The following is a 14,551-nucleotide window of genomic DNA, read 5'->3' on the forward strand; positions in this document are numbered from 1 at the left end:
CCAAAAAAAATGTAAAAATCAAAATTTTTTAACATTTTCAGCCAATTTGTTTTATGCTACATATGTTTGGTAAAAAAAAAGCGTATTTTTATTGGTTTGCGCAAAAGTTATCGCGTTTACGAACAAAGGGAAAGATTTTTGTCATTTTTGTTGTAATGGCGTAATGGCGGCGATCCGCGATTTTTTTTGCGGTACTGCGACATTGGGGCGGACAGATCGGACCCTTGACTGACATTTTTGACACTTTTGGGGTTACCAGTGACATTTCTACAGTAATCAGTGCTATACATATGCACTGTTACTGTAAAAATACACTGGTAGTGAAGGGGTTAACTTTATTTGGGAGGGAGGGGCTGTGTGTGTCCCTAGGAACGTGCTTTCTACTGTGATTGGCTGTGGCTTGAGCTGTAAGGACACTGATCAACGGATCTACATAGTAGATCCGTGTGATCAGTGTCTTTACACCGAGGAGAATGACAGGCAGCTTGTTTACATAAGCCGCCTGACTTTCTCCCTCTCCCCCGACGATCGCCGAGTGACCGGCGGACATCGGGTCCACCAGTCACACGCGCGGGGGGGTCCGTGACTGCGCGGGAGCGGGAGCGCGCCTCCGCGGGCACGCGCTCGCTCCCCAGAGCCTCACAGGCTAGCGACGTAAACCTACGTCACTCTGCCTGTGAGGGGCTGACTGCCGCAGTAAATATACTGTGAGCAGTCGGCAAGCGGTTAAAGCTGAGATACTGATGCAGGGGCCAGTTGGTATAAACCAAAGAATGCAGCATGTAGATGTAGGCATCCAACACACCAAGTGTTTTCTGATGCTGACATTTTTTAGTGAGTGTAGCTCTGCAAAAAAAAAGTGAAATTGGAGTCACCAGTGCTGGGACTGTTAATTATAATTTTCTTTTACAGGCTGGCTTATATGCTGAGGAGTTTTGTTATTTTCTGCTGTTTAAAAGAAAACAATACTTGTTTAAGTAAGCAAAAAAAAAAATGGTATAACCCTCAACCCACGCAAACTGAACAAGTTATTCTATGTGAATAAATAATGTGATTAGTAACTAAATTATTGTAATATTTCCAGAGCCACCCATTATGAGGCAGATTAGCCTATAGATGGTATAGCAAATATTATTAACCGTGCTCCTCAAATATTCAAATCAACTTTAAACACAAAATATCAAAAAATATAAATAATGTGCATGCATAAATACAGTGTCCATAATCTGCCACCAGGTGTCTCCAACCAAAGGTGGTTAAATGTTAAACAACAACAAATGTCTTTTTATAAATTCCCACACCAATGTTCAGTGTCTTCTCTCACAACAAATACAGCTGTGAAAAAATTAGGCATGTTGCTTCCATGGAAGCTCAGATCCTGAATCTAGGGAATCAGCTGGCAACACTGAGAAGAATCTCCATACTTAAGGAGAGCTGGGAACGTACCCGGCATGTGCCGGCAGGGGCCAGCACAGAGGCGGGTGGAGATACAATGGTGTAGGCACCAGAGCAGAGTAGCTGGGTGACAGTTAGGAAGGGTAGAGGGGAAAGAGTCGAAGGGAGACCGGTCCTGGGCTGGAGCATCCCAATAAATATGCCCTGTTGTGTGATGTTGGGGGAACCAGTCAGGTACCAGCATTGCTGGAGCAGAGCGACGTCCCTAGCTGCTAGGGGAAGAACTCCTCCAGTGAGGGTGGGAACGAGGCTAATGGTAAGGTAAGGTTCTGTTGGTAAGGGACTCAGAAGAAGGACAGAGAGGGCAATCTGTCAAAAAGACCATAAGCGCCAAACTGTTTGTTGTTTACCAGGCACTCGGGTTGGCACATCGTGGATCTGGTGGACAGATTATTGGGTGGGACACGTGGGTACCAATGACAAAGTTAGAGGGAGATGGAGAGTCAAAAAAAAATGATTTCTGGGACTTAGGTACTAAATTAAAGAGTAGGACCTCCAAGGTAGTATTCTCAGAAATACTATCTGTACCTCGAGCCATGCCAGAGAGGCAGTGGGAGATTAGGGAAGTTAACAAGTGGCAGAGGAGCTGGTGTAGTAAGGAGGAGTTTGAGTTCCTGGAGAAATGGGCCAACTTCCTAGTCGGCTACTGGCTCTTAACTAGGGATGAACTGCACCTAAATGGGGAGGGTGCAGTTTTACTGGGAAAGAAGATGGCTGAAAAGTTAGAGGGATTTTTAAATTAGGTGATGGGGGGAGGGTCCAGATGTAGAATTAGCCAGCGGGGAGCAAGGTTCAGCAGGCATTTTAGAGGGCATTAGTGGTAGGGTGACCAGAGATCCAAAACCAAAGGTAGGTAGGCTGACAAATCGAAAGTGCACTCTCATTACATCTAACGAGGATATAGTATGCAACCGAATAAAATGACAATGTTTGTATGCCAATGCTAGAAGTCTGGCCAACAAGATAGAAGAACTGAAGCTGCTAATGTATGAGGAGGATTTCGATTTTATGGGAATTTCAGAAACTTGGTTTGACAGCTCTCATGATTGGCTGGCAACCATTCAGGTGTATTCCCTTTATCACAGAGATAGAGAGGGTAAAAAATGGGGAGGGGTATGCCTGTACATCAAGAACAATGTGTAAGTGAATATGAGGGACGATATCACTAATGGAGCTAGGAAGGAGGAAGAATCCCTATGGGTAGAGCTTCAAAGGGAAGGTACTATGGGAAAAGTAATATTGGGTGTGTGCTATAGGCACCCTAACCAGAGGGGGGGGGGGATGCGGGCCTCCTATCGCAGCTTGGAATGGCAGTAAGGATGGAAAATGTCATTATATTGGGGGATTTTAACTATTCAGATATAAACTGGGCGGAAGGAACCACGCATTCATGTAAGGCTCACAATTTCCTAAATGTTTTGCAGGACTATTTCATGGGTCAGATAATGAATGCACCGACAAGAAACAATGTGTTACTAGACCTACTGATTACTAACAATACAGACCTGATCACGGATGTGGAAGGCAACTTAGGAAACAGTGACCATAGGTCAACTAGTTTCAGTATAAATCATATAAATAGGAAACACAAGGGTAATACTAGGACACTAAATTTCAAAAGAGCCAACTTCCCTAAACTACGCTCTTTGTTAGATGATATAAAATGGGGTGAAATCCTAAGAACAAAGAACAGGGAGGAAAAATGAGAGTGCTTTAAGAACATACTAAATAAAGGTATTGGCCAGTGCATTCCAACGGGGGAATACGTTTAAAAGAGCTAAAATAAACCCTGGGTGGCTAAACTCCAACGTAAAAATGCATGTAAATACTAAAGAAAAGGTCTTAAAAAAATACAAGGCTGTGGGGTTATTGACAGCATTCCAACATTATACAGAATACAATAAGAAATGTAAGCGCAATCAAGGTGGCTAAGGTAGAACACGAAAAGGCACATAGCAGAAAAGAGTAAAAAAAAAAAAAAAAACAAGCAATTCTTTAAGTATATAAATAGTAAGAAAGTGAGGCCAGAACACATTGGCCCCATAAAGGACGAGGAAGGGTATCTGGCTACAAAGGACAGAGAGAAGGCAAAGGTGCTAAATTAATTCTTCTCCTCAGTCTTCACAAAAGAATTGGGTGGATGCAGTAACCTAGACTGTAATGTTAAAATTAATAGCACGCCACAGGAAACTCTCATGGTTAACAGAATAGAGGGTCCTTAACCGCTTGCCGACCGCCGCAAGTACATATACTGCGGCGGTCAGCCCCATGCAGGCAAAGTGATGTACGGGTACGTCACTCCTCTGCAAGCCAATAGGGGGCGAGCGCGCGCCGCCGCCGGAGGATCCCCACGCGTGTGACTGGCGGACCCGATGTCCGCCGGTCACTCGCGATCGTCAGTTACAGAGGGAGAAAGGCAGGCGGCTAATGTAAACAAAGCCGCCTGTCATTCTCCCTTGTGTAACAGCAGAGACCATATGGTCCTGCTATGTACGATCATAGATCTCTGCTGTTACATGAAAAGCCACATCCCTGCACAGTAAGAATCACACCCCTAGGGACACACTTAACCCCTCCTTCTCCAATAAAGTTAACCCCTTCCCTGCCAGTGTCATTTTTACAGTAACAGTGCATATGTATAGCACTGATTACTATAGTAATGTCACTGGTACCCCCAAAAGTGTCAAAAATGTCAGTCAAGGGTCCAATCTGTCCGCCGCAATGTCGCAGTCCCGCAAAAAAAAATTGCAGATCACCGCCATTACTCGTTAAAAAAAAAAACAATAAAAATGACAAAAATCTTTCCCTTAGTTAGTAAACGCAATAACTTTTGCGCAAACCAATCAAAATACGCTTATTGGGATTTTTTTTTACCAAACATATGTAGCAAAAAACACAGTGGCCTAAAATGTTAAAAAATTTTGATTTTTACATTTTTTGGGGGGGAATTTCATATAAAAAAATGTGAAAAATATTGTTATTTTTGCAAAATTGGCGCTCTTTTTTTGTTTATAGCGCATGATCAATAAATCGCACAGGTGATCAAATACTACCAAAAGAAAGCTCTGTTTGTGGGGAAAAAAAGGACATTAATTTCATTTGGATACAGCATCGCACGACCGCGCAATTATCCGTTAAATTCACGCAGTGCCGAATCGCAAAATACCCCCTGGTCAGGAAGGGGGTAAAATCTTCCGGGGCTTAAGTGGTTAAAGAGCTCAGCCAGGTGATAGCCAGACCATTGTTCCTAATTTTTATGGATAGTCTACTGACAGGAATGGTACCAGCTGATTGGAAAAAGGACAACTTGGTACCAATATTTAAAGAAGGGCCAAAATATATCCCTGAAAACTACAGGCCGGCTAGCCTAACATCAATAGTCTGTAAGATATTTGAGGGGATGATAAGGAATTATATACAAGACTTTAGTAATGAAAATGGTATCATTAGTAGTAATCAGTATAGATTCATGAAAATTCATTCTTGCCAGAGCAATCTATTAACCTTCTAGGAAGAAGTGAGCTGAGCTGCCATCTAGATAAAGAAAGACCTGTGGATGTAGTGTATCTGGATTTTGCAAAGGCATTTGATACAGTTCTCCACTGTATTAGGCACTTGGGAGGCAGTCCACTGGACCGGCGAACGCGATCGCCACTGGCCTACCGTGATTGTAAAGGAGACTGACAAAACGGCCGTCTGCCTATGCAAACAAGGCAGACGACTGTTCTGTCAGACAGGATTTGAGCGATTGTGTGCTCCTACTAATCAGGAACACTGATCTCTCTCTTACTGCAGTCAGTCCACTCGCCCCACAGTTAGAAAACATTCCTTAGGAGCACACTTAACCCCTTGATCACCCCTGATGCCCAATTACTGAGCTTCCTAGTTTGAGGGACTACCACACTGTATCTGCTTTTCAGTTTTTACACTCAAGAATCAAAACATTGATAGTTTATGTATTGTTTGATAAGACTGTGAGGTATACCTGTGGTGACATACTGTATATACTCTTTGTCTTTATATGCACAAACAATACACAGTTTGGTAGTACCTGCCTTCACAAGTCATATGAAAACATAAACTGCTAAATATATTTCCTTTATGCAGGTAATATGTTCTGAATATAAAAGAGGGTGATTATCATTTAGTCATTAGGTTCAAGAGAAAGGCAACATGTTTTGTAACTACAAAATTGCTAATACATATGTTAATACATAAAGAAAATGTATTTGCCTAACCTATTATTACCATAGGATTTGTTAAAAGAAAGAAAATCAGTAGTGTAATTTATTGCGGCACAGACAGCAATAAAATAAAAAAAAAATCTTTCCAACACTATCAAAAACTAAAAGAACATTTTGGCTGGAGTTGGGGTTTAAAAGAATACTTGCCATTTTAAAATAGAGAGTTCTATGCTTAAGTGCCGGTTTACATATATGCCATGCGGGAACCCTGCAAATCCACTGCGGGTTCCCACATCGCATTCAGATCGCAGGCAGTTCACACTGCCATATGCAAATCGCTGGGGGTGTCAATACAAGGTTAACAACACCCACAGATCAGTTTGCATATCGCAGTGCGAACTGTCAGTTCAGACATGAATCGGATCGCATAGGTGTAAACCACCATGCGATACGATTCTGCTGCTTACCCAAAAAAGGGTCCTGTGCGAGTTGTGTCCGAATCCAATGCAAATTCAGCCATACAAACTGTATTGCTCAATTTGCATCGCACAGACATCGCATGTGATTTTCAGAACAGTGCACTTCGAATCACTTGCAATGTCTGTCATCGCTATAAATTGAACCGGGACTCAATATTTGTCCTGAAAAATGAAGAGTGAAGAATGTCTTTAGTCTGACAATCAACAACAAATATTTTTTTTCTAAATGATAATGAATAAAAGACTAACAGGGCCACTTATTTGATTATTTTATGTAGACTACACATTCAGATGAATTGCCCACTTTTTCGTATCGTTTCTGCTTTTCACAATAGCAGATTTATTTTAAGTTGTAATTGTCCCATGTGCTAAACATGTTACAGTGATTACATTTCTTGAAAACAATATTCTGTGGCGAATGATTCTCCATCAAACTCATTTTGACCGATATGTTCCATTTTATATGTTGTCATTGATTGTTTATGTACCTAGCATGAAGCAATGTCATTTGTGTTCATTGACTATCCCTGTGAATATTCAAAGAATATTTGGCAAATCTTCGTTGGTTCTGACCAAAACTGACCTACATGTGACCAGCCTTAACCCTGCTCTCCCATTATTAAAATCTATCAGTGTCCTGAGCTGAACATCTTCTTCCTTCCCATCAGCCTGTTCTGAGCATTAGAAATTAGCTGTCAAGGTTGAGAGAAATTGTCTGACATAAAATAGGAGTTGGTGGCTACACTGCAGAATTTTGTACTTCTTTACATTATGTACTGTATATATTGCTCATGAAAACAGGAGCACAGAGCTAATTCAAATGTCTCTTTCATGCCCCTTCCACCAAAAATGTTTTGTGGGGTTCTGCATTAGAATATATATGTATTTATGACACATAGGATTGTTTTACCAAAGGCAAATAGACAGCTCACTTTGCAAGGAATTTTCTCGTGGCTTAGCGAATGTGATGAAAATGGAATTTGCAAAGAACACCCAATCATATGCAAGGAAAATAAAAGCAAACAGTAAGTTTGCTTGACGTATTTAGATCATGGAAGTCAGCAGAGCTTCTCCTCATTCACTAAGCTAAAGAAAAATTCACTTGCAAATTTAACAATTTGTGTGTCTTCAGAAAATGAGTTATTCTGTGTCAACATTATGAGATAGCCCGATTATTTAGAAAGCTTGTGTTTTTCAATATACTCTATTTCTTGGTTCATGGAAACGTTCATTTTTCTGTTTGTTTTTTAGGAAAAAGAAGATGATAAATCAGACACCTCAAATTCGCAACAGCAGAAAAGCCCACAAGGCTTAAGTGATACAGGATATTCATCAGATGGCATATCTGGTTCACTTGGGGAAATACCAAGTCTAATTCCAAGTGATGAAAAAGATTTGAATAAGGAACAAACAAAAAAGGAGACATTTTTGCAGGAGATTAGCCCCTCAAGTCCATCAGATTTAGCCAAGTTAGAAAGCACAGTTTTATCAATTTTAGAAGCCCAAACAAGTGTTCTCACTGATGAGAAAAAGAAAAAAGGTATTGATTTATATGGAAGAAATACTGGACAGACTTATGACAGACTTAGGACTAAGATATTACCAATCACTCCAGAATCCTACAGCTCAGAAGATGAAGAACTTGAAGAGATTCAGGAAGAAGATGAGGCAACATTGAAAGACAGTAGTAAAAGAAATTTGGCTTCAAGGAAGGTTCAAAAAGATGGTGTAAGTTCAGGAAAAGATCCTGCTACCCATAGACGACATGATTCCCTAGATGACAGCAGTGAAAGTGAAAATTCACCTGTTCCACTAAGAAAAAGAAGAACTAGTAATGGATCATCAAGTAGTGATGATTTTAAACATGATGACAGTCCAGGATCTGGAGACGATGAAGACTTTATTCGTAAGCAAATAATTGAAATGAGTGCTGATGAGGATGCATCAGGATCTGAGGATGATGAGTTTATAAGAACAAAACTGAAAGAAATAAGTGTTATTGAAAATCAGAAAAAAGAAAATAAAGCAAAAACAGTAACTACAAAGTCCAAACGGTTAACAAAGAAAATTAGTACAGGTTATGATGAGGATGGAGTACGTCGTCACTCATGGCATGATGATGATGATGAAGAGGATGAAGATGAGGAGACATATGATGAGAGTCCAGAGCCAAAATTTAGAGAAACTAAGAGTCAAGAAAGTGAAGAAATTTCAGTTAGTGGAGGTGGAGGCCTCCGTAGATTTAAAACTATTGAACTAAATAGCACAATTTCTAATACTTACTCTGAAGACTCTGGTAAACAGTCTACTACACTGTATTATGATGAAGAACCAGAACTGGAAATGGAAAGTTTAACAGATTCTCCAGAGGACAGATCACGTGAAGAAAGATCTTCAAGTCTCCATGCTTCAAGTTTCACCCCAGGCACATCTCCTACATCAGTGTCATCACTGGATGAAGACAGTGATAGTAGTCCAAGTCATAAGAAAATGTCAGGAGAAAGCAAACCGCACAGAAAAGCTAGACATCGATCCCATGGGCCTGTTCTTCCAACTATTGAAGACTCTTCAGAAGAGGATGAGCTAAGAGAAGAGGAAGAACTTTTAAAAGAGCAAGAAAAGCAAAGGGAAATAGAACAACAGCAAAGGAAAAGCTCTAGTAAAAAATCCAAAAAAGATAAAGATGAATTAAGGGCACAGCGTAGAAGAGAGAGACCAAAAACACCTCCAAGTAATCTTTCCCCTATTGAAGATGCTTCTCCAACTGAAGAATTACGTCAAGCAGCTGAGATGGAAGAACTCCATAGGTCATCATGCTCTGAGTATTCCCCTAGTATTGAATCAGAGCCAGAGGGTTTTGAAATAAGTCCAGAAAAAATAATAGAAGTTCAGAAAGTATATAAGTTGCCTACTTCAGTATCATTATATTCTCCTACTGATGTAACAACTGTTGCTATATCAGATAGCAAAAATGGTCAGCAAGCTCTAAAAACTGCTGAGGAAGCATATGAAGAAATTTTGTGTAAAGCTAAACTGTACCAGAATGAAAAGGAAACAGAGGAAGTCTTTGAGAAAGAACCTTTATATGGGGGCATGTTGATTGAAGATTATATCTATGAGTCGTTAGTCGAAGAAAATTATGATGAGAGCTTAGATTCCAATATATTATGTGCTCAGGATCAAGAATTTAGAGTAAAGGAACTGAAAAATGGTTCTGTAGGTGACATTTGCAGAAATGTTGTTCAGACTGTTGCAAATGTACAAGATGAATGTTTTACGACAGAAACATTTCATACTATTGTGCCTCAAGAAGATATAGTTTCAAGTTCCTACATTGTTCCAGAAAGTCATGAGATTATTAATTTGGATAACACTGATGAAAGAGTACCCAGTGATGCCATTTCGGGCTTATATGACCTTATTAGCTGCCAAAATGTACAGCTAACACCAGGATCTAGTCCAACACAGCCTAGAAATGACTTTAATGGTAAAGTTGATGTGGTATCTTCTGTTACAGTAGATATAGATAAAACAGAAACTGTTCCTTCTGCTTCAGTGGAATCTACCTCCCTTAATGCAATCTCCATTCCAGATGTTAAAATAACACAGCATTTTACAGCAGAACTTGAGGAGGATGATATGATCATTGACTATGCTATAGAAAAATCTTCTGAAAATCTTGCTTCAGAAAGTACTGAAATATTTGTGAATGGCCAAATTGATTCCAATGAAAGTGTGTCATCTAATGCCAGCCTTCATACTAAGACAAAACCTGACTCAGAAATTGACTCTTCAGTTACTCAGACTCAAATACCATCTCAAGACATTGAAAAATCTATTTTAGATCATATTATTATTTCAGTACCTGATATTGCTCAGCTCAATGATGTCATGACTGAGCAAATCTCCCTGGATGATGTAAAGAGTAGCTCCGAAATTGGAAAAACTGATTTAGACAAATGTGAAGCAAAAAGCAAAACATATACAAAGGACAGTGCGGTTACTCACACTACTTTGGTAAAAAAAGATATTCAAACAACTGCTGAATATACAGTGTCAACCAAGCACACAGTGACTTCCACAGCAGTTACAGATACAAACACCACAGCACCTAAACTATCATCAGTAATATCAACAGTTCCCTCTGTCACATCAAAAGTAATGTCTTTGTTTAGGAACACTCCTACCGATTCTTCTACTCCTACTCCACCTCCTCCTCCACCACCACCACCATTACCTCCAGCAACTCAGCCTAAGCCTGGAGTGTATTCAAAAAAGAGGCCTGCACCTAAAATTCCATCTACAGCAGCAATTACAAAATCATCTACAAGTGTGTCTAGCACAGAGCTTACAGGCACTTCCAATTATCTGGCCAAATCTCATGCTGCACCCCCGCCAGTTCCTCCAAAGCCTTCTTCAATTCCAGCTGGGTTAGTCTTCAGTCATAGGCCGGTGGAAGCATCTAAGACTCAAAAAGTAACAAAACCTGTACATTCTGAACCCCCGTTTCCTATGCAAAAGAAATCAGAAGCACAACAAAAAACAACACCATTTTCTTCTGCCACGCCTTTAACTTTAAGCTTGGTTGCAACCACAGAGTATGTGTTGCCATCTCCTACATCTCCTCTTTCTCCTCATTCTAATAAATCCTCACCAAGATTAACAAAACCATCACAGGAAACCTATGTTGTTATAACCTTGCCATCTGAACCTGGTACCCCAACTGACAGTTATATCACTCAAACAACAACATGCTGGCCTCTGCAAGCATCTGTAAATGGAAAAATTCCACAATCTACAGAAACTGTGTTCTCCACTATACCTTTTACTAGAAGTGAGACGGTACCAGTATCTCAACAATCAGATATAATAAAAATAAAAGAAATTAGCAAATCTGCTGCCTCTTTACCTCAAAGCACACTGTCTGAATTCCCTAGCATTCCAGGAACTATTTACACTGAAAAGACAATGATAGAGGAGAGTCAGTTAATCCATGTTAAGAAAGTTAATGAATCAAGTGATGTAATGGATTTACGCACCTTGACCAAGGTAGATTACAAAAGCACAGGTGTTGAGACTGATAGCTGCATGGATCTCTCTTCTGCAACACTAGATGGAAAACGCCAATCTGCAGCCCATGGGGCTCTCAGTCGGCCAATGAGTGCTGTCCTGCCTGCTATTGTAAATCTAAGCACTGCATCACCTGTTGTTTCTTCTGTTATGCTGGTTACCGAATCTGTTACTGTGATGACATGTGCAACAACTGTAAGTTACACATCAAGTTTAGATAGCCTTGTTGATCTAGGGAATTCAATGAAAGAACCTTTACAACTGACAACTGCTAGGCAATTTGAAGAAGAATATGTAGGATTTCCTGTGGAAGCAGAAGTGCCAATTAACTTATCAATGGGGGTTCCAGCACATTCAGTGACAAAACCATTCTCAGTTTCCTCAGGTAGTGTAACAGATGGCTGTATTGATATATCCACATCCCAAGAATCAGTAGATAGCGGTGTAGTTGATCTTAGCACAACAAAATCCCTTAGAACAATGGTAACTGTGGATGATACAACTTCAGCAGTTGTAACTGAAATAGTTGAGGATGATGATAAACCTGTGGACTTAACTGCAGGCAGAAGAGCAGTCTGTTGTGATGTTGTGTATAACTTACCTTTTGGAAGAAGTTGCATATCTCAACAACCATCCACAACTTTACCTGAAGACCGTTTTGGCTACAGAGATGACCATTATCAATATGATCGTTCTGGGCTTTCAGGATTTAGGGGCATTGGGGGCATGAAACCCTCTATGTCTGACACAAATTTAGCTGAAGCTGGACTCTTTTTATACAAAAGCAAAAATACTTTTGATTATCCTGTTGGAATAGCTGATGTTGCTGTAGACCTTACATCTGGGAAAGTGACTTCAGGTCAGTATGATGTGCCAGCAAATCTTTCCTTAACATGTGATTATGGTATTCCCCATCTCATGTCTGGATAGCAATTTTATTTTATTTTTTTGTCTTTTTTTTTTTTTTGCAACATTATGGCAAAGTATTTTTGAGTACTGGTGTATTTTATTTTCCATTTTATGTATGTTTTGCTCACAGGCTCATGCATGTGCCTGCATGTTCCAAATATGATTTTGCTTCTTGTCCAAGTAAATCATTATCCTTGGAGATTTGCATGCAATTTTATCCATTTATTTCATCAAGACTGGATGGCTTTCCGAACCACTAGACATGAATGTTTATAGCAAATGGACTGTAACTATACCCTGTAATTTCAGGTGAGGCTTTGGAATACCAAACCAAGACATCAGGGACATATCCAGAGACAAGACAAGTTATTTCTGGCCTTGGAATAAGTGCACCCCAGTATTCACAGGCACGAATGGCTCCTTCTGTAGTTCCACCATATGGTATGGGAAGTGTCTTAAGGTCTTCTAATGGAGTTGTCTATTCATCAGTTGCCAGTCCAGTACCCTCAACATTTGCCATTACCACACAACCTGGTTCTATTTTCAGTACAACAGTGAAAGACTTATCCAGCTTCATTACCAGTGATGCAATAACTTCAAGCTTGAACCAGGCTCAGCCACTGCCCAGGACGTACAGTATTTTCACTTCAGCAACTGGAGATGTGACTGATGTAATGTCAGTGGTTGAAACTAGTTTACAAACATTTCCTATTGAGGTAGCAGAAAGCACACAAGCTGATCTCGTCTCACTTTTGACATCAGAGTCTGAAACCTACTCTGAATTGACTGAAGATGAGTCATCCTTTATAATATCATCTGAGGATGGCAAACAACAGAACCTTCACTTGCAGCGTGAGCTCTTAGAGCTGGAGAAAATAAAACAGCAGAGGCTAGCTGAGGAATTGGAATGGGAACGTCAGGAAATACAAAGGTTCAGAGAACAAGAAACTTTAATGGTGCAGCAAAAACTTGAGGAACTACAGTCCATGAAGCAACACCTATTATATCAACAAGAGGAGGAAAGGCAGGCTCAATTTATGATGAGACAAGAAACACTAGTTCAGCAACAGCTACATCTTGAACAGATTCAACAACTTCAGCAGCAACTTCACCAGCAGTTAGAGGAGCAAAAATTGCGCCAGTTGTACCAGTTCAACTATGATCCTGATAATCCTCTTCCTCAAACAACTTCTGAGCAAGTGATTTTAGAAGGCCAGTATACAGCACCAGAGGATGGACAGTTCTGGAATGTTGATCATATAGCAACTACATCAACAGCAGTTGCAGGTATTGAAGTTGCTCCAAGTGAAGCATGGTATACTGTACAATCAGATGGTGTTACACAGTATATTCAAAGGCCAAGTATATTTAGCTCTGTTTCTGAAATGTCTTTAAAAGATGTGGAGATTAATGAGGAAAGGCAGCTAAAGAAGAGAAGTTCAATGCCAAGACTAACTGGTATGTATGATGAATTAGATGGTGCTATGCAGGAAGAACCCCGATCTTACAAACTGATTGTAGATAGTGGAGTACAAACCGATGATGAGGATGCAGCTGAAAACAGATATACAGGAAGAAGAAGAAGGTCCAAAAAGGGAGTTGATACAAGTGTGCAAACTGATGATGAGGATCAAGATGATTGGGATATACCTGCAAGACAGAGAAGAAAATCGCGTGCTGGAAAATATTCTGATGGAACCCCTGATGGTGATAAATCTAGATCATTTTCCAAAGTATCTAGCATTGCTATACAAACAGTTTCTGAGACTTCAGTACAAACAGAGCCACTGGGAACAATACGAACACCTTCTATAAGAGCAAAAGTTGATTCAAAAGTTGAAATAATTAAACATATTTCTGCTCCAGAAAAGAGTTACAAAGGAGAAAGTCTTGGTTGCCAAACTGAAACAGATTCAGATGGACAAAGTACCCAGTATATGGCTGATGTATCACAGAGAGATAAAAGACGTCCAACTCCATTAGAAATAGGCTACTCCTCACATCTTAGGGCTGATTCTTCTCTGCAGGTCACACCTTCCCCTCCAAAATCTCCCAAAGTTCTTTATTCACCAATTTCACCTGTTTCACCTAGCAAGGCTCTGGAATCTGCCTTTGCTCCATATTCTAAGACAATAGCTGATGACATCGGCACTCACAAGCCACATACCGATAATGTACAGATTCCACCACCAAGTCCAAAAAGTGCAAAGGGTATGCAACGCTCCTTATCTGATCCTAAGCCTCTAAGCCCGACTGCAGAAGACATTGCTAGAACACAGTTCCAGTATTCAGATGGATATACAGTAAGAGTTAATTTCCTTTACTAAATATATTCTGTTATTGTGTAATAATATTTTTCACATTTATAGCATTCCTTAACCTTAATAAGTGTGCTCCAGTTTTCGATATACAAGGCTCTCAATCTCTGTTACCTCTGTAATGTTGGTAACATTT

At 40.1% G+C, this 14,551-nt stretch overlaps 1 protein-coding gene across 1 annotated transcript in view; it reads left to right on the forward strand.

The window, feature by feature from the left end:
• PCLO (piccolo presynaptic cytomatrix protein) overlaps nucleotides 1–14,551 on the forward strand; it is a 307,080-nt gene that overhangs the window by 174,056 nt on the left and 118,473 nt on the right. The window contains exons 3-4 of the mRNA XM_082257080.1: nucleotides 7,370–12,047; nucleotides 12,407–14,400. Coding sequence (XP_082113206.1) covers nucleotides 7,370–12,047; nucleotides 12,407–14,400 — 6,672 coding nt within the window. The remainder of the gene's footprint in view (nucleotides 1–7,369; nucleotides 12,048–12,406; nucleotides 14,401–14,551) is intronic.

The sequence above is a fragment of the Pelophylax lessonae genome (assembly GCF_965119305.1).
Source record: "Pelophylax lessonae genome assembly, chromosome: 4".
Lineage (NCBI taxonomy): Eukaryota > Metazoa > Chordata > Amphibia > Anura > Ranidae > Pelophylax > Pelophylax lessonae.